Source organism: Crinia signifera, chromosome 2, assembly GCF_055691185.1.
Source record: "Crinia signifera chromosome 2, ASM5569118v1, whole genome shotgun sequence".
In the NCBI taxonomy this organism is placed as follows: Eukaryota; Metazoa; Chordata; class Amphibia; order Anura; family Myobatrachidae; genus Crinia; species Crinia signifera.
This window is the reverse complement of record NC_139218.1, coordinates 279,045,808-279,070,066: the sequence shown is the minus strand read 5'-3', so window position 1 is coordinate 279,070,066 and position 24,259 is coordinate 279,045,808. Positions and strand designations below refer to the sequence as shown.

Genomic DNA, 24,259 nt, shown 5'->3' with positions numbered 1-24,259 from the left:
GGGCCGATTACATTAGATACGATATACTCACAGCTGCTCTACGCCGACCATACATTATCTACGGACTCAGGAAGATTTTTGTTCTCGGCCCCATAGAGCTGCATTAAAAAAAAAACATGACTCCAGGGCCAAAACGGGCCCCCCTTGCATCTAACATGATTGACCCCATTATGTGATGGAAAAAATACCAGCAACAAACACATGGCACCACAATATTAAAATGCAAATGTATTAAAGTTTGTGGCATAAAAGAAACAAAGGTACTCACTGGAATTTAGGGTCTGGCGTGTTTTGGCACTAGTACAGTAGGCCTCAATAACCTTTAAAATCTGAGCATCTTCCTCTAGTGCTGCTGTGCCTGTAAAAAGCAAATGAGAAAGGTTTGGCAGTGAATATTAAATACTTAGATCAGTGTTGTCCAAATGGGTCCAGCAGCCAATACTATAAATTTGTATTTGTTAAAGAAAGAGTTGGTAGCACCATTCACATAGTTCCTTTTTTAGCTCCTTCAGCACTGTAAGAAGGACCGCTGCTATCCTGTTTACAACTTCTAGAAATATATGAAAACAATAATACAGTCACTCCTATCATGGTGCGATGCTTGCGGTGTGGCTGATGCATGAACGTTAATACACAGTAAAAGCTGGCCATGCACTTACCCAAGGTATCAAATTCAGTCTCACATGTGATACCTTGGTAACTGCACGTCAGGAAGCTGCCGAGATCCCCAGAGCCAGGACAACATTCAGAACATTAGATGTATCGTATTTGATCCCAGTGCTGCCAGATTCGCCCAGAACTGATAAATGTTACGTGCAGCACTTGCAATCTACGGATTATATCCACACAGCACTGTGCATTGGATCAGAATCTGAGGTTAGGCACATACGATTTGCACACTTTTTACCAGATTTCTCCGCCAAATTCGGCGGAATCGGGTGAAAAAAGGGCCCAAATTGTAGAAGTGTATGGGCACCTTAAGTCTAATATATTTGTTCCCTCTTTATTCTCAACCGCAAGCATTTGTTCTTTATTCATGTTCTAATATATGTCCTTTACTGCTTTGATCGATCCCGGCAGGAGGAACAAATCAACTTGTCAGTGCTTTATTAAAAATGTTACTTCTAAATGATGATTTTCATACCAAAACAGAACAATAATTTACAACACAGTGATGTATAAAATTATCAACCTTCATAAGCTTGGAACTTAAAATAATAAAAATAAAACTATGAAATAAGGTCCTATTCAAGGTATAGATATGTACACAAACATATAGCCTCCTTAGAATAAACATCCCTTCCAGTCATTCCATGCCATGGAGTCTCTATCTCTAAAAGCTGAGTGTCTTTTCGTGCAACTTATTCTGCTGTAATGCGTCTTACTGGCAAAGTGATGCAGAAACACCTTAACGTAGCACTTTGTATGCAGATACAGTCGAAGTTGCACACAGAATATAGGCACGCTCCATGTGAATCCACATAAACTGCTTATAAGTCTTTGCAAAAAAGGAAAATGTTGCAAGAATATATGGTACTGGGAACTGACCAACTTGTTTTATTACCAATGGAAACATCCTCGGAGCTCTTTAGTAAGGGGTAGTGTTCATGGAATTCATGCAATCGTTTATACTAAAAGGATTCCATTGCATTGGATAACTCCTAATTTGTTTTGTTCTAATTAATAATGGACTTAACATCACTTTCTATCATAATTTGCACACATCCAAGGAAGCAGTATAGTACAAATAAACCAGGCTGATGGGAAGATTAAAAAAGTCACCTACTTTTAAGAAGACATATGTGTCCTGTAAATCAACGATGAAGGTGAATTTAAATTTAGAAAAATATCATATCACATACACTACTGTTCAAAAGCTTGGGGTCACCCAGACAATTTCGTGTTTTACATGAAAACTGACTTTTATTTATCAAATGAGTTGCAAAAATCAATAGAATATATAGTCAAGACTTTGGCAAGGTTAGAAATAACGATTTTCACTTGAAATTATAATTTTGTCTTTCAGACTTTGCTTTCGTCAAAGAATGCTCCTTTTGCAGCAATTACAGCATTGCAGACCTTTGGCATTCTAGCTGTTAATTGGTTGAGGTAATCTGAAGACATTTTCCCCCACGCTTCCTGAAGCACCTCCCGCAAGTTGGATTGGCTTGAGGGGCACTTTTTGTGTACCATACGGTCAAGCGGAACAGCTCAATGGGGATGAGATCTGGTGACTCCATTACAGATAAAATATCAGCTTCCTGCTTCTTCCCTAAATTGTTTTTTTGGGTCACTGTCCTGCTGAAAAAGGAAGCTGGGTCCAATCAAGTGTTGCCTATAGGGTAAAGCACTGTGTTGCAAAATGAAGTGATAGCCTTTCTTATTCAAAATCACTGTGCCAGACCATCACATTACCTCCACCATGCTTGATAGATGGTGTCAGGCACTCTTCCAGCATCTTTTCATTTGTTTTGCATCTCACAAATGTTCGTTTGTGTGATCCAAACACCTCAACCTTTGATTCGTCTGTCCATAACACTTTTTTCTAATCTTCCTCTGTTTAATGTCTTTGTTCTTTTGCCCATATTAATCTTTTCCTTTTATTTGCCTCTCTCAGATATTGCTTCTTTTTTTGCCACTCTGCCTAGAAGGCCAGCATCCTGGAGTCACCTCTTCAATGTAGATGTTGACACTGACGTTTTGTGGGAACCATTTAATGTAGCTGCCAGTTGAGTAGCCGTGAGGCATCTATTTCTCAAACTAGAGTCTAATGTACTTGTCTTCTTGCTCAGTTGTGCACTGGGGCCTCCTACTTCTCTTTCTACTCTGGTTAGAACCTGTTTGTCCTGTTCTCTGAAGGAAGTACTACACAATGTTGAAGGAAAGGTTTAGTTTCTTGAAAATTTCTCACATGGAATAGCTTTCCTTTCAAAGAACAAGAGTTACATATGAAAGTTCTGTTTTTCAGGCCATGTTGAGAGTATAATCAAACCCACAAATGTGATACTTCAGATATTCAACTAGCTCAAAGGAAGGCCAGTTTTATAGCTTCTCTAATGAGCAAACCCATTTGCAGCTGTGCCAACATAATTGCACATGGGTTTTTTAACCCATTAGTCTTGTAAAGTGATTAGCAAACACAATGTACCTTTATTAGAACACTGTAGTGATGGTTACTGGAAATGGGCCTCTATACACCTACGTATATATTCAAAAACAGATGTTTGTAACTAGTGTAGTCTATTACCACATTAACAATGTATAGAGTGTATTTCTGATTATTTTAATGTTATCTGTGACCCCAACCTTTTGAACAGTAGTGTATACACACACACACACACACACACACACACACACACACACACACTGTAAGCCCAGTAATACCAATGCAGTTATGTTCAGTAAAACTTCTATTTTTTTGAATATACCTACATAACTGGCCCAATCGACTTCTGGGTGAATGGTTAGTATTATATGCTTGTAAAAGTTTAATTAGTAGAAAAAAAAATTGAACAAAAGACGGACATGAAGAGGTTAAAAGCAGCTAGAATATTAACAGAAGCATCTTGACTTTTCCTTAAACTTACTTTTTCTCAGTGCAAACTCTTCATCAGATGGTTTCCTTTCAGGCTTTCGCTTGGGAAGTAATTTCTTCATAGTTTTGGGGCTCTTACTGAGGTCCTGTAAATAGAAAAAATGTTTTATTCTAAACTTCTGTTGCTAGGGATGCCTGAACATCTTCCTACTCTCAGAACAGATAGCCTTCCTGAACTTCATTGGGACACACTGAGTAACACAACTGGGCAGACTGAAATATATATATTTTTTGGGTTTCAGTGCAGTTTTCCTTTCCATACGGATATTTTAGCCAAGTAGAAGCATGTGCATCACCATGAAAATATATGGTTGAAGTTTAACAGGATCACTATACCAAGTGAACCTCATGCTTTCTTGGGTTAGGTGAAGACTAAAAGTGGTAGACAAGCACAAGATGTAGTGTGAAATTCAGGAACAAATCCATGACACAGTTTAGCTGCTCAGGAACAAGGGTAGGAAATATGTGGAGTGAGGATCTTGAAAAGGGAGGAGACTTGAAACCTTTTTGTTTACCATAAGTGGAAAACAAGTGGTCTGATTTGAAAGGGAGGAGACCTCTAACAAGGTGACCACAGTGTGCAGAAGATATGCTCTACAGCATAACATGCCAATCCAAGGAGACATAAGGTGATCTACCCCTTACCTTAAGAATACAAGACATCCTCTAATAAAGAGGGAAACAAAGAAGCAAAAACAAAGAAATGGACAATAAGTTTGCCAGAAGGCATGGAACAACAGTTTTTAAATTCTAGGAATAAAACCCTATGTAAAATATATATATATATTTTTTAAACTCCGCACAAACATTTACAAGAGAAAAAAAAAATACATTTCTAAAAACCCAGAACCTAGGTTTGATTGTGATCGCTTCTAGGGAGTTTATACTGCGGCACTCAAGAACAACAAAAACAGTATAAAGCATGGGAAACCAACTCCAGTCCTCGAGAGCTACCAACAGTTCATGTTTTCCAGCTCACCTTGCAGGTACACCGGTGCACTCATTACTGACTAACATTTTAAAAGATCCACAGGTGGAGCTAAATACTTCTCTTGTGATTCTATGAGGAGACATGGAAAACATTAATTATTGGTAGATCGAGGACTGGAGTTGGCTACCCCTGGTATAAAGACAGCATGTTGGTCAAAACAATTAAAAGTACATAAACACGGTGCGATTTAAGCTTCTGATTTTGACTATACCAGCGGTGGCCAACCCGCGGCTCGCGAGCCGCATGCGGCTCGCCGCGCTGTAAATTGCGGCTCCAGCTTCCCGTCTGCAAAGCGGGGTTTTGAATTTGGCGCCAATTCGGCTGCCAAATTCAAAACGCCGCATCGGCGGCCATTAGGAAACGACCGCGGCGAGCCAATCAGCGCTCGCCGCGCCGTTTCCGCCCTGCCCCCGGCGTCTGACATCAGACGCCAGCGGGAGGGCGAAAAGTCTTCTCCACGCCGGCGGAGCGCAGGAGCGCTCCTGAAGACGCGAGAAGCTGCCGGAGGATGGCGCAGAAGACGGCGGCGGGGAGAAGAGAAGACGCCGGAGAAGACGCCGGGATCAAGACAGAAGATCTCCGGCGCCTTCTGCAAGAAAAAAGAAGATGGCTCCCGGAGAGGCCAGCGGGGGTGGGAAGCAAAAGAGCTGCCGAAGCTCCCCCCAGCGGCCTCTCCCAACACCAGGTAGGGGCCTTTGGCCTCCTACCCTCCATCCACCCTAGACCACCGGGTGTCGGGCACTAGGCCCGTGGGCAAATTCAGGCCCTTCTGGCCTGTGTGCGCATTAGTCGGGCCCTCTTGGCCCGTGGCTCATTTGTTTGTTGGGCCCTCCTGGCCCTCTAGGTGGGCCCTTTAGTTAGGAAGCTGGGCCCTCCAGCATAGGTGTTGCACTGTGGGCAACACCTGTGCTGGAGGGCCCAGCTTCCTAACTGTGGGGTCATATGACGTTTGGCACTGTGGGGGGCATATGTTTGGCACTTTGGGGGGCATATGATGTTTGGCACTTTGAGGGGCATATGATGTTTGGCACTTTGAGGGGCATGTGATGTTTGGCACTTTGAGGGGCATGTGATGTTTGGCACTTTGAGGGGCATGTGATGTTTGGCACTGTGGGGGGCATATGATGTTTGGCACTGTGGGGGGCATGTGATGTGTGGCACTGTGGGGGGCATGTGATGTGTGGCACTGTGGGGGGCATGTGATGTGTGGCACTGTGGGGGGCATGTGATGTTTGGCACTGTGGGGGGCATGTGATGTTTGGCACTGTGGTGGGCATATCTGGCACTGGGGGCATAAAGTTTTGTCATGTGGCCACTCTCCTTGTGTCATATGACCACGCCCCTGACCACTCCCCCGATCACGCCCCTTTTTGGCGCGCGCGCATGATGTTGGCTCTTTGGCTTGACGACTGATATTTTTCGGCTCTTTACCTCTGACCGGTTGGCCACCCCTGGACTATACAGTTAAAATGGGAAGAAAAAGTTAGCACAAATCATGCACAGCTTGCAATCCTGATGCATGCACCCACCCCCCTTGGAATCGGCATCGCAAGAACACATAGACTGTGCAAGCAAGCCGATATTGACTATATCTTATACAATCTTATGTTTTAGCATAGTCAAAATCATCCATAGTCAAAATCTCGAGAACATTTAGTCAATATTGTATGGTTCTGGGTTCTGGGTTCCGGGTAGTTCAAGGGAAATCGCAGCACCAAAACCTCACCATATGTATGCACCTTAAGATAAATTAAGATCTTTAATAACAGTCTTAAGGTGCATACACACAATGCGATTTTGGCTATCGACAATTTTGACTATGCCATTTCCCTTGAACACCTGAAGCGCAGAACCATCCAATATTGACTATATTTTCTTCAGATTTGTATATGGACAATTTTAACTAAACTAGAACACTAGATTGTATACAATATAGTCAAAATCGGCTTAGCTGCACAGTCTATTTTATCTTGTGATGGCAATCCCTGTATACACACTGCAATTGCCATCGGGATTGTAAGCTATATACACACTGTGCGATTTGAGCCAACCTTTCGTCTATTTTTACCTCTACAGTCAAAATCAGAATATTTAAATCGCACCCAAGGATGCACCTTTAGTGTAAGAAAATATTGAACATTTAAAAATCAACTACATATAAAGATCAATAAATACACAGAATGATATAATATATATTAGAAAGGGGGGTATCCAACAACCTGCAGTAGTTTATAACCATGGGCTATCCTATTGTTCCTGAATAGCTGGTGTGAGCCCCGACTAATGAGTGACTTCAAGTGTACCTAGATGAATTTATGCTGTTTTTTTAGGCGAAGGGGATCACACCAAATATTGATTTTATTTAGATTTTCCTTCTGGTCATTTACTTTGCATTTTGTTCATTGATTAGAATAAACTAATATCAATTCTATTTTTTAAAGCATTCTTACTTTGCAGGATTTCTACCACTCCTGCCTAAAACTTGTGCACAGTACTGTAGTTACATGTGAGGAATTATTAATAAACAACACAGAAATATTTCCCCACATTTGGACAAATATAAAGAAAGTCTTTTGATTTATTGCATTTGTGGTTGCTTCTGTTTAGTAATCTCTCTGCAAACAAATATGTGCAGAAATAGAAAGGTACCTAAAAAGTGGATGTGGTTTAATAATAAGCATCCATTCACAGACACTCTGCCACATGTACAGCAATGCCAACCACTTATGGCACATTATAAATAACATGTAATAATGGTTACATACCATCATTCAAAAGGCTACACCAGTAAGCAAGGTCAGTATTAACACTAGGATGATGGCATTTGCAAGATATTTGGCAGTAGCTTTTCTCTTACCTCTTTGTAACATAGCGCTGCCGAAGGACGAAGAGGAGGGGCAGGACGCAAGCAACTCAAACTCCAAGGCTTGGACGTTTTGGGAGGCTCTAATGGGCTCCAACTGATAGTGCTGTGTGTTGACCCATGGTGAGACAGGTGTGGCAGTGTGTGATACGCAGGTGTGAGGGGTGCTGGCTTGCAATCTGAATGCTTGCTTGATGGTGTGACAGGATGAGAAGGAAGCTGAAGACCAAAATAAAATGCACTGCATCAAAATAATAATAAATAGGAACAGCAAATAAATGTAATAAATACCGGTAACCTGCTCTCTCTCTCTCTTCAGAAACAATTACTTAATATAAATAAGTAGATAATTATTTTTTCGTGGCGGGTTTGAAAGGCATCTTCTTTGTCTTTGTATACCATATTCCTCAACGTACTTTGATCCCTCTAGAATTCTAATCATCTTGCTTTCATTGCGTTATAATAGCATACAGTGCGTGTACAAAGGAGTGCCAAGCTGTCTCACAGTGTGAACTTTATTGAACACTAGAATCTAAACTATTATGAAAATTAAGGGCTTTTAAGCATATGTAAATGTAACCTTTATTTGCAAATTCATATTCAGCACACAATCAGGTAAAAATGTTACTGTTTGCTCTAAAACGTATTTATTGAAGTGAAGAAAAACACATTTGTGATGGAAAATACTTTATGTTAAATCACAAACCATATTTCCAATAGCTGTGTGACACTATCATATCATATATCTTCACTAATGATTTGTCAACTTTACTAAATATTATATACATAGGAAGCCTGGGCATCAGCCTGTGAAGAAGTATGCAGGAAATTGAAGGGCGGATGGGATTGAATGAAACTACTCTCTCTATACCTGGAACATAAATCTGCTCCACAAAAATAGATCTGCACCTACTTTGCCCTGTTGCAGCTCTCCCCACCCCCAATACTCTAGCTGATGCTGTCCAGAGCAGAGGTCCTGGAAGATGCTGGCATTACAGATGCCTGCTTGAATTATTTCGGTACTTGTTTCCTAGCACGGCCACAATCGCGGGCATCGGGTGTCATTTTTAGTGGTATACGACGCGACCGACGCGATGCCCCCGATTTTCCCATTGAAATGCATTGGAAAAAGTCAATATCGCGTCGGTCGCGTCGTATGCGGCTAAAAAAGGCTTAAATGGTCTAGACGCGATGCCCCCGATTTCTCCATAGGGAACAATGTTAAATGCCTCAATTTACTCGCGATGCCCCCGATTTCCCACGCTCGCCACGCTTCGGGCTCGGTGGCTCGCCACACTATTCTATTCTCAACTCCACGCCGACGTGGATAGTGGGGGTATGAAAAGGTCGGAGGACGCGTACCGCTGCGCTCGCCACGCTTCGGGTTCGCGTTGATCGTGGGGTGGCGTAAACTACTTTTGGGGGGACATTTCACTGTTCAGCGGTGTTTTGGGGTTTTCTGGCCCATTTACCAGTGTTCCCTATGATGAATTGGGTCAATTTAGCCATTTAACATTGATTCCTATGGAAAATCGGGGGCATCGCGGGTAAATTGAGGCATTTAACATTGTTCCCTATGGGGAAATCGCGGGCATCGCGTCGGTACCATCGCACCCGATTTTTTAGTGCATGCGATGGCCGATTTTTCCTCACGATGCCCACGATCATGATCGTTGTGGCCGTGCTAGGAAACAAGTACCATTTTTTCATAAATTATCACCGCACCCCTCATGGGGCTGAAGATCCTGCATCCATACTTCAGTACAAAATAACACAAATACTATTTATTAAACCTTTACCTGGTCATACTTTGGAATCTAATACGGTCACATTACTGTACTCTAGACTATAACCAGTTAATCCTACGCTCTGTTTGCAGTTACTTGCACTTGCTTAGTGCATCATCACGCTACCATTTGTATGGTAGTAACTGGTATGTGTTGCTTATTTTTTTTATCTACATTATATTATTGTTCTTTTTTGGTGGCTTAGAGTAATACTTTTAAATACTAAAAAACTGACTCCAGTTCAACATATAGCTCAAATAGCTCTTGCACTTGCTAATAAACAGGGACAATAATTCTGTGTTTAGTATTCTCACAGTCCACTGTAAGTTTGAATAACCTCTTGTGCTAACAGTTAGTATTACAGCACAGCCAAACATTTAGCTACCCCTTGCCAAAAAAATGTTTCTGCCCCATTTCAGTTGTAAAATAAATACATTTGCACATACCTCTAGGTTGCCCATTTGAAAGAGGATACGGTCCTATTGTCAACCCGACTTAGGTCGATACCGTTGGGTCGACAGGGTTCTAGATCGACATGGGACAAGGTCGACATGGGACAAGGTCGACATGGTTTTTTTTCACTGTTTTTTGAGCCGACAGGCAGTATTTCATGTTGTACCATCCACTAGGGTGTGGTGGGAGAATAAAATAGTGTGCCGAGCGCAGTGAGGCACCGTGCCCGAAGCATACCGAGTGAAGCGAGCTATGCGAGGGGCTGCGGTTGACTTCCAACTGTGTCGACATTCGGGTAAAAAAACTGGGGGAAAAAACCCATGTCGACATAACGCATTTGTCGACCTAAACTCATGTCGACCATGTCCATCTAGACACCTGTCGACCTAAGTCAGGTCGACAATAAGATCCACACCCTTTTAAAGAGTGTGTGGACTCACTGCAAGGGCATGATAGGCCATAATGCCCCTTGCACATTATGCCCCACACCGTAATGCCCCTTACACATTATGCCCCATGCCGTAATGCTCATTACACACTAGACACCAAGGTAGTTCATTTTGAAAATCACCACAGTACAGAAGAAGAGACTCAGGCACGGCACTCCAGCAAATTTCAAAAGCATTAAAGTACAACGTTTTGGGGTCAAGACATGCCCCATCAACAGGATAGCACTTTTCTATAAAGATGATGGGGCATGTCTGACCCCGAAACATTTCTGCCAAGGCACACAGCCTTTTACTTCATCAAAGGGAGTGCCAATTTAATGCAAATATATTTTTCAAAACCAGCCTGAACGGACCTACTTTAGGAACATCCCAGCAGCTCCCCTCTTCTCCAGCATCTTACACGCTGCACTTGGAAGTAAAGGAGGCGCATGACTGTGATCCTGGTCCGGGTCCCTTCTGCTCCCATGCCTGCCTGTTGGCGCAGCAAGCATCACAGACCCAGCAGACTTCACTGGCGCTGGCTCCCCCAAGCCGCTGCCGGGTCTGCGGACCCGTTGTTACGCCACACTGAGCATAGTGCAGGAGCACTCTACACAACAGGGAGTATTGCTAGCCACACTCTGACAGTGGAAGCCCCACACTCTGACAATAGTAGCTATCTCATGCAAGCAAATTAATGAACAATAAAAATCAGATCAACATTGTCCAGATTTTTGCACATACTGGCAAATCTGCTTAGAAAAGGACTGCTACTGGTGTTGACAGGATGTACTCTTCAGACCGCAGTAACAGTGCCCAGTTACAATAGATGCGATCCTACCACTAGGTACATACAGATATGGGGGCTTGTGTGTGGTTGGTAGCACGTAGCAAATGCCTACACCAGGAACATTATCTCTCAAACCAATAGAACCACACAATTCCAAAAAGATTGTTTCACTGTCTTGCCAGCATCCTTTCCTTTATAAAGCAATCTACAATCTCTCATTCTCAAACAGTTCTGAAAGTGTCTGCAACACATGTTTATACATACAATAAATCTATTAGCTGAAAGAGTAAGGAAATGGCTCTTACAGTGTGGCAGGGCACAGAATGAGGCTTTATTGTAGGGGTGGTCAGAGCTGTGAATTTAGTTTGCTTATGTAGATGGTCCACCCACTCTTGTAGATCTTGGTGATTATTGCATGACACAATTATCCTTTCGATCATGTTTCCTACAAATGAATGAAAATATTAGAGCCTTTAATACTGCTTTCAATAAGTGCAGATATAGAACATGTCAGGTCTTTCTGTACATTTACGGTGGCACGATACCTTAAAGTAGCTGCAAAGTTTTGTTAGAGCAGCAAATTAGATGCAGAGTTCTGTCGGAACCATGGGTTGACACTAATTAGGTCGACACTCAATAGGTCGGTAGGCCATAGATTGACACCTTATAAAGGCCGACATTGCTTAGGTCGACAGGAACAATAGGTTGACACAAACACTAGTTTCACATAGAGAAGGTTGACATGAGTTTTTCATGTTATGGAGAGTTCTAGCGCTTCACTGATACGGTGTTCATGTCGACATAAAAAAAAAACTGCGTAAACTCTATGTTGACCTTTTTTTGCGTCAACATATTGTTGACCATTTGTCCAGGTCGACCTAAGTAAGCCATGCCAACCTATTTAAGGTGTCGACCTGTGGCATGTCGACCAATATTGGTCGACCTGTTGAGTGTTAACCTTAATTGGGTCGAACTTATCACCAATACCCCAACATAAAGCAGGGACCAGAAGTGAACAAAAAGGCTTCCCTCACACTTAATTTAATCTGGTCCAATAAATACTAAATGTCGGTCATATTCTGTAAATGTTGTCTTCAGCATTCCTGCAGATTGACATTAAAAGGACAGGCACTCCATGTTTATACCACCTGTTTTGTACAATTAACCGAATCCTAACCAAAGTCTCCCCAAGGTGAAATACTGATGCAGTACAAACGTTAAAAGAAACTAGCTAATATGTCTGGTTTCTATCGGACAAAGGTTTGCTGGTTGAAACAGTAGTTGGATATAACTGACAGTTTCCAGACCACCCAGCAGATCACATATTCCAGGACACACAGGTGAACAGGCAGAGTTGGCCAACTGTCACATTTTCAAAAGCAACCAATTACAGCACCAAGATAATTATGCATACAGCATACACAGACCTGGTTAATGATGTGCCATGCTCAGGCAACATCATAATAGAAATAGGTCACTCATAGAAATTGCCCTCACACTACTAATATATTGGTACGGTTTATAAGAAATGTGTAAAACATGCTGTAAGCTTAACATTTATGTATGATCATAAGATATTAAGGTAAATAAGTTACCTGCAATTTCATATGCATTCTTGTGGTTTTCAGTGTCTTCTAGCTTTGTGATGCATGTTCCAGTCAATGGAAGTTTGCCCTGAGTGAAAAGAACACAATGACTATTAATGCTACATTTAAACCCGCTTCTACAATTCCATTAATATCACCTATGAAATCTAAATGGACAAGATAAAATTACAACACTTTCAAATGATAACAAATACTGGATCAGAGAGAAAAGGGCTGAGACCAGAGATTTATCTTCAGATCTGCTGGTTGCAACAAAACCATGGTTATGGATGAGTGACAGTTTGTCACTTTTCCAGCATTTCCAAGCAAATGGTCAAATGTCATTTGCTCTCATCCATAACCATGTTTTTGTTCCAACCAGCCAGTTAAATCTGCGTGTGTATGCCCACCTTTAGTGTACAGCATGTACACAATTACAGGATCTTATGTAGCCCATACACTTATGAGATATTGCATTCAATGTCGACCACATCTGTTCGATAAATTGAATGATTGTATGCACATTTTAGGGGCCATGCAATGCGATGGGCGGGCCCTCCAGGCGAATGTTGCGTCCATAGATAGTATGTGCGGCACATACTATCTATCGAATTGCAGGATCGATCGCATGTGGTTTTAAACCACATGCAATCGCATTAATGCAATTCTTGGGTGGGGGGCAGAGGGAACGCTTTCAATGGCATTGGGTTTGGGGAGAGGGGGCCGGCTTGGTGCTGCAAATGGGTTATGTCTTCATATGAATGTCAGGTTTAGCACCTGCTCAAGGCTGCAATGATCGCGGTGCTCAATGGAAGGTATCCAGCGACGCCACTGTCTGTACTCACCGACCAGGCGGCGCCAGAGGAGACAGATTCGCAGAGCGAGCGGGCGGGCGAAGGGCCTGCTGGTGGAGTGGAACACTGATGGTATGTGTGCAGCACATCTCCCGGGAGCTTGATTTGGCAGCGGTGTGTTAAACAGCAGCGTGTAAGAATGCCGGGTTCAGTAGACGGCTGCTAGGAGGGAGTACCTTTTCTTTGGATAAAAAGTACCTGGGCCTGGTTTCAGTAAGAGGTGCTCAACAAATTTCTCCTCTCTGCCATACGAGCCAGATTACCGCTCATAAACCGCTATATACTGTACACAATGTTATATATGTGGTTTTATTATGTTTTTTTTTTTTTTAAATGTAGATATCATTGTTTAATATTTACTATATTCCTTATTCATGTGTATAAAGGTGCCCATAGACGGTCCGTTCCCGGACCGTCCGTTTTGTACTATGCGATGCGCGCTCCCGCGCATCACATAGTACGGTACAAAAAGTATGTGCTGCACATACTTTTTGTACTAACTAAACTTCGCATCGGATCGCATTGCATGCACACCGCATGCACTAGGCATGCGATCCGATGCGAAGCGTGCTAATTAAGACCCAAACGGATCCGTTTAACGGACCGTGTATGGGCCCACTTAGGATAAAATTAATTGAATTGAAGCCTTGTCAGTCATCTGACTAAAACTTCACTTTAAAAGTATAGCTGCAGTGACTGCACTCTGTAAAGAAAGAGTGAGTGGAGTGAGACAAAGATGGGGTCGTGGACAGAAAGCGAAAAAGTCAACTAGAAAAAAGGTGTGGAGAAAGAGGGAGGGAAGCACCAGGCACGTGGGTATATTACTATTGATACCTTTTGAGCACCAACAGAAAAAAAAAAAGTACCTTTAGGGCTCATTTGGGTAACCTGTCCTCAAGCATCAATACCATCACTTATACATATATAGGGAGGTATTCAATCTGTGCTGATATTTTTCCGACAGGGGAAATATCTCTTTGTCGAAAAGACTATGATTTTTTTTTGATGATTTCCGACACTCAGTACATTGAATACAAACAGTCGAATTTGTGTTGGAAGCTGGCGAAAAATGCATGGAATTCTGACTATCGGGACGTTCAGACAGTCAAAATCCCGGCTTGAATACCCCCCGTAGTCTTTTTTGCTAACTGGTGCCAATTTTTTTTTTTTATAAAGAATACTAGGACTAGCATATTTCTTACCCTGTGCCAAAATCAAAAAAGCTAAGCAGGTCCTCACATTACAGTATATCTTTAAATAAAAAAATATCCATGGGATTTACCTGGTATATAAAACCGCTCATCCTTGGGCTGGCAGACAACATTAACAGCACATTAGGAAAAAGCAGGAGATATCTCTCATTCTTTTCCTTAGGGAGGTAAATAAAAAACAATGTTACTTACATATTATATATATATATATATATATTTATTATTACGTTTCTTATATAGCGCACACATATTCCGCAGCGCTTCACAGAGAATATTTTGAACATTCACATCAGTCCCTGCCCCAGTGGAGTACAATCTATATTCCCTACCACATGTACACGCACACACAGACATTCTAGGGTTAATTTTGTCGGGAACCAATTAACCTACCAGTATATTTTTGGATTGTGGGAGGAAACCAGAGTACCCGGAGGAAACCCTCGCAAGTACGGGGAGAATATACAAAACTCCACACAGTTAGAGCCATGGTGGGAATTGAACCCATGACCTCAGTGCTGTGAGACAGTAATGCTAACCATTACACCATCCGTACCGCTATATATATATATATATATATATATATATATATATATATATATATATATATATATACATACATACATACATACATACATACAAGTTCAATCTGCGCAAAGTCAGCTACTATGAATTTAGAGGAGAGATATCCGTCATCAGATGTATGGTGCTGCTCACTCCAATAAAGGCTTGTCTCAGCCTCAGGGTAAGGTGCATGTAGGAAGAAATAAGAAGGAGCGCACAATGAGTAAATCTTGAAACAATTTACTTAAAAAGTGTAATATCTCACATACATAGTAGAAAGAAGCAATCAGCATAAAGATCACCGTGCGGGCACAGCACACTGCACTCTGGAAGCAGGAGAGCGACTCGGGCAGATGGTAACCAGACAGACAGCGGCGTCAGCGTATTCCACCGGGAGAGCTTTAGACGGGACAGCGTACTCAATCCTGTACGTCAGCAGACCCCGCCCCAACGCGTTTCGTCATAGGAGACTTCGTCAGGAGGCGTGGAGACAGGTAAGTATGACCACATATATATAGCAGGCCAATTAGCAGCAACGCCAATCAGCTGTCACTCTAATCAAGCACATTAAAGTCTGATTGACATTTAAACAAGAATTTGTACAAAGAAAAAAGATTTTTAACAAATTCAAACGTGTGGAAAAAAAATCTAAACACACGTCGAAGTTACATATGTAAGAGTCACATCAATAAAAAGTATATTTTCAGTAGCATAGTTTCAGCGATTACAATAAAAACAATGATTTTATTTAAACAAGAATAATAAAAAGAATATAAATACGATATACTTATATATAAAAAAGACATTAAAAATTCTATATAAAATATACACAAATACAAAACACCGGAAAGTTCCTAAATATAGGGAATAAAAATTCGAAACTACAAGTAATTTTTAGAAAAGCTGCTTCTTTAAAGAATTCTCTGGCCCCCAGTATGTTAAAAACCACGCAAGATAAAAATGAAGGTTGGTTTAAAGCCATTAATGGTTTTTTTCCATGCAATAAATGTAAAGTATGTCAACATGCCGACAGGGAAAGATCGACGTTTTGGAATTATAACCATACAAAATCGTGGAAAATCAAGAGTCGTATGACTTGCCTGACTACACACGTTATATACATGTTAACGTGCAAATGTGGAAAAAGTTATGTCGGGAAAACTAAAAGGGTTTTAAAACTGCGGATTTTAGAACATATGAGAAGTATAAAAAATAAGGTTCTGGCACATAGTGTTCCCAGACACTTCTCTACCTGTTGCGCATCCAACCTTGAACATTTTTCTTTTAAAGCCTTAGAACATATTACTTTAGATGAAAGGGGCAGTGACATTCTAACCAAGCTCAGTAGAAGGGAGACGTATTGGATATATACGTTAAATACGCTCTCTCCCGGCGGTCTAAATGAACGAGTGGATATTGTACCGTTTCTTCACTAAATATGCGTCTGGCGGGGGCTTCTACACTGGCACGGCGTTGATGTTGAGTTAATACTCCTTCTCCGTGCTAATAGTGTTTAGGTCTCATGCAATTCGTATGGTGTTGATCAATATCCACTTCCTATCATTAGCGTTCCATATCATTGAGCACTTTGCTACCTGGGTGTTATGAATTAATATCCATGAGTCTTTTACATTTGGGATTGTCCCTATTTTTCATTGCTGCTTATTGATATTATCTTTTTTCTCTCCCAATTTTTATTCCCTATATTTAGGAACTTTCCGGTGTTTTGTATTTTTGTATTTGTGTATATTTTATATAGAATTTTTAATGTCTTTTTTATATATAAGTATATCGTATTTATATTCTTTTTATTATTCTTGTTTAAATAAAATCATTGTTTTTATTGTAATCGCTGAAACTATGCTACTGAAAATATACTTTTTATTGATGTGACTCTTACATATGTAACTTCGACGTGTGTTTAGATTTTTTTTCCACACGTTTGAATTTGTTAAAAATCTTTTTTCTTTGTACAAATTCTTGTTTAAATGTCAATCAGACTTTAATGTGCTTGATTAGAGTGACAGCTGATTGGCGTTGCTGCTAATTGGCCTGCTATATATATGTGGTCATACTTACCTGTCTCCACGCCTCCTGACGAAGTCTCCTATGACGAAACGCGTTGGGGCGGGGTCTGCTGACGTACAGGATTGAGTACGCTGTCCCGTCTAAAGCTCTCCCGGTGGAATACGCTGACGCCGCTGTCTGTCTGGTTACCATCTGCCCGAGTCGCTCTCCTGCTTCCAGAGTGCAGTGTGCTGTGCCCGCACGGTGATCTTTATGCTGATTGCTTCTTTCTACTATGTATGTGAGATATTACACTTTTTAAGTAAATTGTTTCAAGATTTACTCATTGTGCGCTCCTTCTTATTTCTTCATATATATATATATATATATATATATTCTCCCTGGAGAGAATAACTACACAGCACATATTCTATACAACAGTGAGACCTCTGCAAATCGTACAACATACAACAGCATATTAATCTGCAGTAACTACAAGACCGTGGTCCTCAATGCACACTTATAGTGCATGCTTTAGGGATAGCCTGGTTTCAGCACAGATGTTTAAATAAAAATAACAGAGGTACGAATTCAGTCACTAATGTTAAAGCACGGATATCCCTTACACCAGATAGGTTAGTGGGTCTTGAAGACAAAGGTCTGGAATGCCTCTGCTAGAGCTTGTGCTACCTAATCCTGCCATAATGATAGACAGACATATGGAATTTATATATGGCTATATGCTGGCAGGCAAAATACCGATGCAGGAATGCGACATGGGTGACGAGACTGGCACCTGAATCTGGACACTGCTCACAATGCCGACACCAGATTCTCGGCATATCAGGGTGGGTTAGTGTTAGGATACTTTGCTAGGATTCTTAACATTGGGATACCGTTATCATTCTTCTGACTGACAGCATCCCTCACCCAACTCTGATATATACTACTGTACTTGTAAAGTGGCTGACATTTTCAGACTGCATTAAATCAGAGACAACAATTTACAACACATGCCTGCCAGCAAAATTGTACAACTGAATATTACAAAATTGGATCTTTTATTCTGTACCACACACAATATGTAATCTTTAAAAAATATATTTGAACCCTTTCAAGTTCAACAGCCCTAGCACTAGTAGCCGATCCAACGATGAGCCACTTTAAAATAAGAACATTAACATCAATCAACATTCAATTTAGACCATTACAATTAATTTAAACATTTAAACCAGACTGTTTGAATTGCAAAAAGAAAATGTTGACTGCTAAAGGTTAAACACCGTACAATATTGAAATCCCTAGTTGAGATGCAAGTCTTCTATTCTTTTCTGTATGTCCACATTGGACAAATTATTTGCACTGGTTATTAAACCTTTTTGGAAATTTTCTTGTATTTTATTGACATTTTTCTGAAAAATGTTAAGGGGGAGAATAAAGTAGTCATAAATGGCTAATTGATCCCTGGCAGGGACTATCGGTGAATTTGTTTCACATATTCAGAGGTAGGATAAACCAAATCTGCATGGTTTCATTTTTTTTCAAGGCTGCAACTGCAAAAACGGGATGGAATTAGAATCCCGGCGGTCAAAATCTCAGCGCTTTCTCTCCCTCTATGGGTGTCCAAGTCACCCATAGAGAGAGAATAAATTAGTGTGCCGAGTGCAGCGAGCCCATGGGGGGGGGGGGGATCCATGGCCAGTGTGAGTGCAGTGCTTGCTCATACAGTGACAAGAGCTGCTTGCAATGTTACACTACAGCACTTGACTCCAACTGGTGGGTGACACCCAGTTGCGACGCCATTGCTTGCAGTGTGATAGATAGAAGACTTATCACAAGGAAACCATATATATTTATTCAGGTCAACACTGTATTCACTTAATGCAAAACTTTGAAAATACAAAATACTGTACATACTATAGAGGACTTGATATGCTTCCATAGACAAGGAAATACCGATTGGTAAGTCTTTAGATGCACCATCGAAATTTACACCTGCCCTATGGCAGGTAAAATTTCTCTGCGTAAATATGGCCTCCTATGTAAGTGGCTGAGCATCTCTGTATGCAACTGCCTCGAATGCACTTTCAAAACCATTTCATTAATCTCATCCCATTTCCATAAGACCCATAGACTAGAACACATTGACTGCTGCAAACCCCAGAGCGCCAGCACTTCCCTTTTTTGTTTGTCTTCACTTTCAAAACATGTCTGAGACCTTTTATCTCCCGTGCATCGATTTTGCAACTCTGTGGGCAGTCTATCTGAACTCATTCGCAGTGCAACAAAGATGTGCAGCAGGGGGGGAAAAATCACCCCATTGCGTCCAGCATTGGCACAATGTGTGCTGTAAACATCACAAGTGCATAACACAGGGAACAGGGTCACAGAATTAGAGTTCCTTATTATGAGAACGCCACAATGTGTAGACATTGCACATGCTGGAGTATACACACTCATTCATTTATTTATTTTTTCATGTTCCTTCATACGGTGTAAAAGGCGATTACCTCACTTCCTGCACACTGTATCATTACTTGGGACATATAAAGGACTGAACCCAGTGTCTTGATGTCTTCCCCTTCCCAGCCACGAATGGCCTCATTGAGAATCTGTAACTCCAATTCCTTTCTTTTCCTCACTTCTTGGCACTGCGCCTGTAAGTATACAAAGAGTCAGATACAGTTCATTCTTCCATAGAACCATTGTCAATAACTGTTCCTACCAACTATTAAAAAGGGAGATGAAAGAAAAATTGGCAGCATTCAATTCCACTTCCCAGCAGGCTACATGTATATAAGTGGTTTATAATTGATCATGTGATAAGAAATTAAACACAAGCTTAATATAAATCATTGCTGCATGTAAACCAGTCTGTGTCCCCAGGGACCAGAGATATACACCCAAGTAGATGGAAAGTTTCATTGTGCATACAGTCATTCTTAACCACAGAATCACAAATGTATAACATATGCATGACTAGGTCTATCAGAACAGATTTATTGTTATTGAGTAAAATGCACTGTAACTAGCATGCTAATCCTACAATTCTCCATAAAATGATATGTACATCTGGGAGCTGGGACTTGATGTAGCTCATTGCATAATTAGAGTATATAGCAGTGAAAGAGAGGTTACTTTTAACCAGTTAACTAATTATTTCGCCCCCAAAAAATGTTGATTCCCCCCCCCCCCCCATTTAGCTTTAGAATATTATTGTTTACAATTGTTTTAAATATGCCTGTAGTGCCCCATACCACTTCCGCAGGCCTCTAATACAATAGAATATCCCAATCCCAAGTGGCAATATAGAAGTTCCAAGCAACGCCATGTCTCCAGTGTCAATACCATCCCCGCACCTTGCAATAAGGAGCCTGGCCACCACCATGTGTCAATGTAGATGTTTTACCCTCTCCCTACACCCAGGGCTACAAGTTCTTAAAAGAGACAGTAGAGGTCATTATGGTTGACCGTTTCACAGCTTAGCGAGTCCTTGTAACGCGGCCCGCCGTGTGTGCGGATGTCCGTCGGCTGAGAATGGATGATTTGCATATACACCATTGCGTCGGTGGGCAAAATCATTAGATGGTCGCAGATCATCAAATGATTTCTAAAGTGCTCCCTAATCTGCCACTCTCTGGTGCCTTAGATTAGCGGCGCCCTGCTTCATCTGGTGATGTCAGCTGCCCGCCCACGAAAGACAGGGGGGCGCCCAGCGTTTTCATGGGTATGCCCAGGAAATGCAGGGAGTATGAACCCTACCACGGAGACTATGCAAGTCTCAGAGGGGACCCGCAGTGAAGGCCTTCAAATTCGCAACTTAGCGTACCAAGCAGAATGACCTTCATTAATCCCTCTACACACACCTACAATCCCCCCGTGCCAAAATATCACACACTCTCCTTTGCCATCACTTGGGGCACTTACCCAGTGTGGGGTGGGGTGGACTAATGATCAAGGACACGTGCAGGAGAACCTGAATGTGGCAAGAACTTATCTCCCCCTCCTTTCCAGAGTGCTGTTCATATGGCATTCTGGGCTACAATTTCAGCATTAATGTCTGCAGTTAAAGGGTGGTATTCAATGCGGCCGTAAGGGGGTTCCTGCGGTGAGGGTGACTTGTTTTCATCGAGGATCGCAAAAAACAAGACTTCCTCACCATCTTACCCCCTCACCGGCCGCACACCATAGTCTATATCCAGGGTAAGCCTTGCCGGCGAGGTTCATTGCTAATGTAGTGAGCCTGCTGCATACAGCAGCGACCCTCGCCTTTTTGACGGCCGCACTTGACATTTCCACCTGTCTGGAAAAACCCAGCAAGGTGGAGTGCCTGGGGCTGAACTGAATACTGACTCGCAAGCTATCGGCACTGCTCGTGGTCACAGCTCGCCAAAGTGCACTGAATATGCCCCAAAGAGCGCAACATCACTGCCAAGGTGCCGGGGCAGGAGGGGTAAATCCGTTCTGCACACATCCAGTATAGCTTTCCTTAACCAAAGCCTGGTATAGAAAGGGACAGAACAGTCGCATGGGATACAAATGTGTCAGAAAATATTGAATGCATTTGGAACCCATCAGACCATGGCAATTATGTGGTTAATAGTTCCCCATTCACTAGATGATTTACGGTTTTCTACCAGTTGGACAGTGGATAGCACCATACACAGTGGTGTTATTAATTAATCAATGCTACAATTCAAACAACAGAAATGAAAAAGATGTGTACCGAAAGATTTTTGAAAGCAGTCATGGATTTTTGGATATCTGGTCTATCTGGGTGATAATCCTGAAAAAAAAAAAAACAGGTTTATTCAGTGATTTTACAAGTCAATGAAAAATGTGTGTTTTATTACAGAACATTTTTAAACTGAGTCCTAAAAACATTTGAAGGATTAAATAAAAAGCTCACCAGATAAACTTGAGTTATACCCCTTTCACACCAGAAAATGCAGGGATTTACAGATGGAGCGCCTCTCGTTCAGTGCTGGAACTCCCCAGAATGCCCCCCGCTGGTGAGCCGGCGCTCCATCTGACTGGGAAGCACGCGCGTCCCAGTTACCATGCGGGCAGGGATGCCAACCATGCCCATCTCCGCTTCAGGGATACGGGCAGGGGGGGGGAAATGGGGTCGGCATTGGGTACCGGCGACAAGGGGAGCTCCGGTTGAAGGAGATGTGCGTGCGTATCGTGCGCATGCATCCCCTTCCAGCGGCTGGTGGCTGGCGATCCCACCACCAGCCCCTGCAAAGATTAAAAGCGCTTCATCTGCACCAGGGAATTCGGTCCCGGGATCATGCTGGGGCACTCCCGGATTGGCCCCTTTCACACAGCCTAGCTGGTAAGGCTCTTTACCAGAGGTGTTGGAACTGTCTAATAGAAAGAGCAGTTCTCTCATTAGACAGTTCCAGCACCTTTGGTGAAGAGCCTTACAGCCGTAACCCATACAGGGGAGACTATGTGCCCATTTTATATATGTATTTGCTTCAGGTGTTAGATTTTATATGTATTAGGGATTCTTTATATTAAAAACTAATACATTATGATATTATTCTCTTTTGCATATGGACCAATAATGTGGCTACATACCTGATACCTCTACAGTGAGATATTCTAAAGATCTCCCAACACTACTAAAAGGGAGGGAATATCTATAAGGTACGCACTGGTGAAGGGTTTGAACAACTCTTTTTTGCAAATTCTCCTGAGGAAACCACCATGAACTACGTCAGAGAAACACATTAAATGTGGTCCTAATAAAACAACCTGTTGTTCACCATTGCTTACAAAACTACATGCCGCTTATTCAGCCCTGCGCCCCTCCATCCACAGCCCTGACTGACGGACATGTCTCCGGAGCAGCCTGGCCACAGCATCAGTGTGAGATCAGCAACTAATGCCTGATTACACTCGCGTCTCTCAGCTCGTGGCTGAGTAATATATCCAGCCCTGTGCTCCCCACCTACAGTCCCAGTTAACGGGCACGCTTTTGGAGCTACCTGCGGCATCAGCTGTCTGTACAGCAGCTGGTGCCCGCTAACACTCATATTCCACAGCCTGAGACCGAGCGGCTGGACAGAGTCCATATTCCCCATCAGCCAGGATGCATTCAGCTACGGTGGTGCTGCAAGATACAACCTGTGACATTGTAGCAAGACTGCTGGAAACAACATGCTGCAATTGTGAAATTAAAGTAATTGAGACATATTAATACTTTCTAGTACTGGCACCAGTACAATTTACCTTTCTTCTGGAGATACTTTAATTCCATTACACGGAGTAAACCTCACAGGACCTATGCTCCTGATATCCTGAAGAATACATTTTCTTTTCCCCAACATATATTGATTGTTTCTCCAAATTGTGCAGCAATTGGAGCGCTGGACCCTGGGCCCTCTTGGGCGCTATCTGGCAGGCAAAGTGCGGACTTTATATATTTCTACACATCAGAGTTGTATCATTAACCATTATGCTGTTTTAAAAAGTCTAATTGCTATTTAGAAAAAAATATATATTATTTGTTCCTTTTTTTCTCATTATTTTATGTTTGTTTTATGTATTATTTATCTTATTAATACATTTAAATTTATATTTCTTACCTGGAGTGCTCTCTATTTAAATTTAAACCACTTTACGAGGCGGAAAATAAGAGTGACCCCTTGAAAAGGTATATCATCACAATACAGAATAAAAAGCCATAAGAGAAATCCACAATTAATCACTGCCCATCCGTTGTGTAACAAGAAGATTCTGAATCATATTCTAGATTCTTTCCGCAAATAGGGAGGTATCCAATTAGTTTCAGTAATTCACCACAGCTAAAGGATTTGCCAGGGGCTATCCGATTCGCTCCAATACCCACACTTATCAGGGATTATGCTTTGCCTGCCTTTGGGCTAACTGGATACAATTCTATCTGGTTTTTTAGCAGAATTTTATTTTCACATATAATTTAGGAAGTTGAAATAAAGGATATATTTAAAAGAAATTATTATAAACCTCTCTTCTATTTGAAGTGTGAAACCGTTCAGTAATATTTATGGATATTGGCAACCAATCAGATTTTTTTTTAAGTATTCAGGTAGATATTGAAGGGGACAGGGCCATCTTGCAAGGCAGTGCAATCAGATTTCAGG

General features: G+C 41.7%; 1 protein-coding gene across 3 annotated transcripts in view; it reads right to left on the bottom strand.

Moving 5' to 3' along the window:
• Nucleotides 1-24,259, bottom strand: part of ARHGEF7 (Rho guanine nucleotide exchange factor 7) — a 142,802-nt gene that overhangs the window by 30,207 nt on the left and 88,336 nt on the right. For all 3 annotated transcript variants that reach the window (XM_083168683.1, XM_083168684.1, XM_083168685.1), the window contains 8 exons: nt 21,853-21,912; nt 19,637-19,783; nt 14,630-14,716; nt 12,503-12,581; nt 11,213-11,352; nt 7,444-7,668; nt 3,588-3,681; nt 269-358 (listed from right to left, as the gene is read on the bottom strand). In XM_083168683.1, coding sequence (XP_083024809.1) covers nt 269-358; nt 3,588-3,681; nt 7,444-7,668; nt 11,213-11,352; nt 12,503-12,581; nt 14,630-14,716; nt 19,637-19,783; nt 21,853-21,912 — 922 coding nt within the window. The remainder of the gene's footprint in view (nt 1-268; nt 359-3,587; nt 3,682-7,443; nt 7,669-11,212; nt 11,353-12,502; nt 12,582-14,629; nt 14,717-19,636; nt 19,784-21,852; nt 21,913-24,259) is intronic.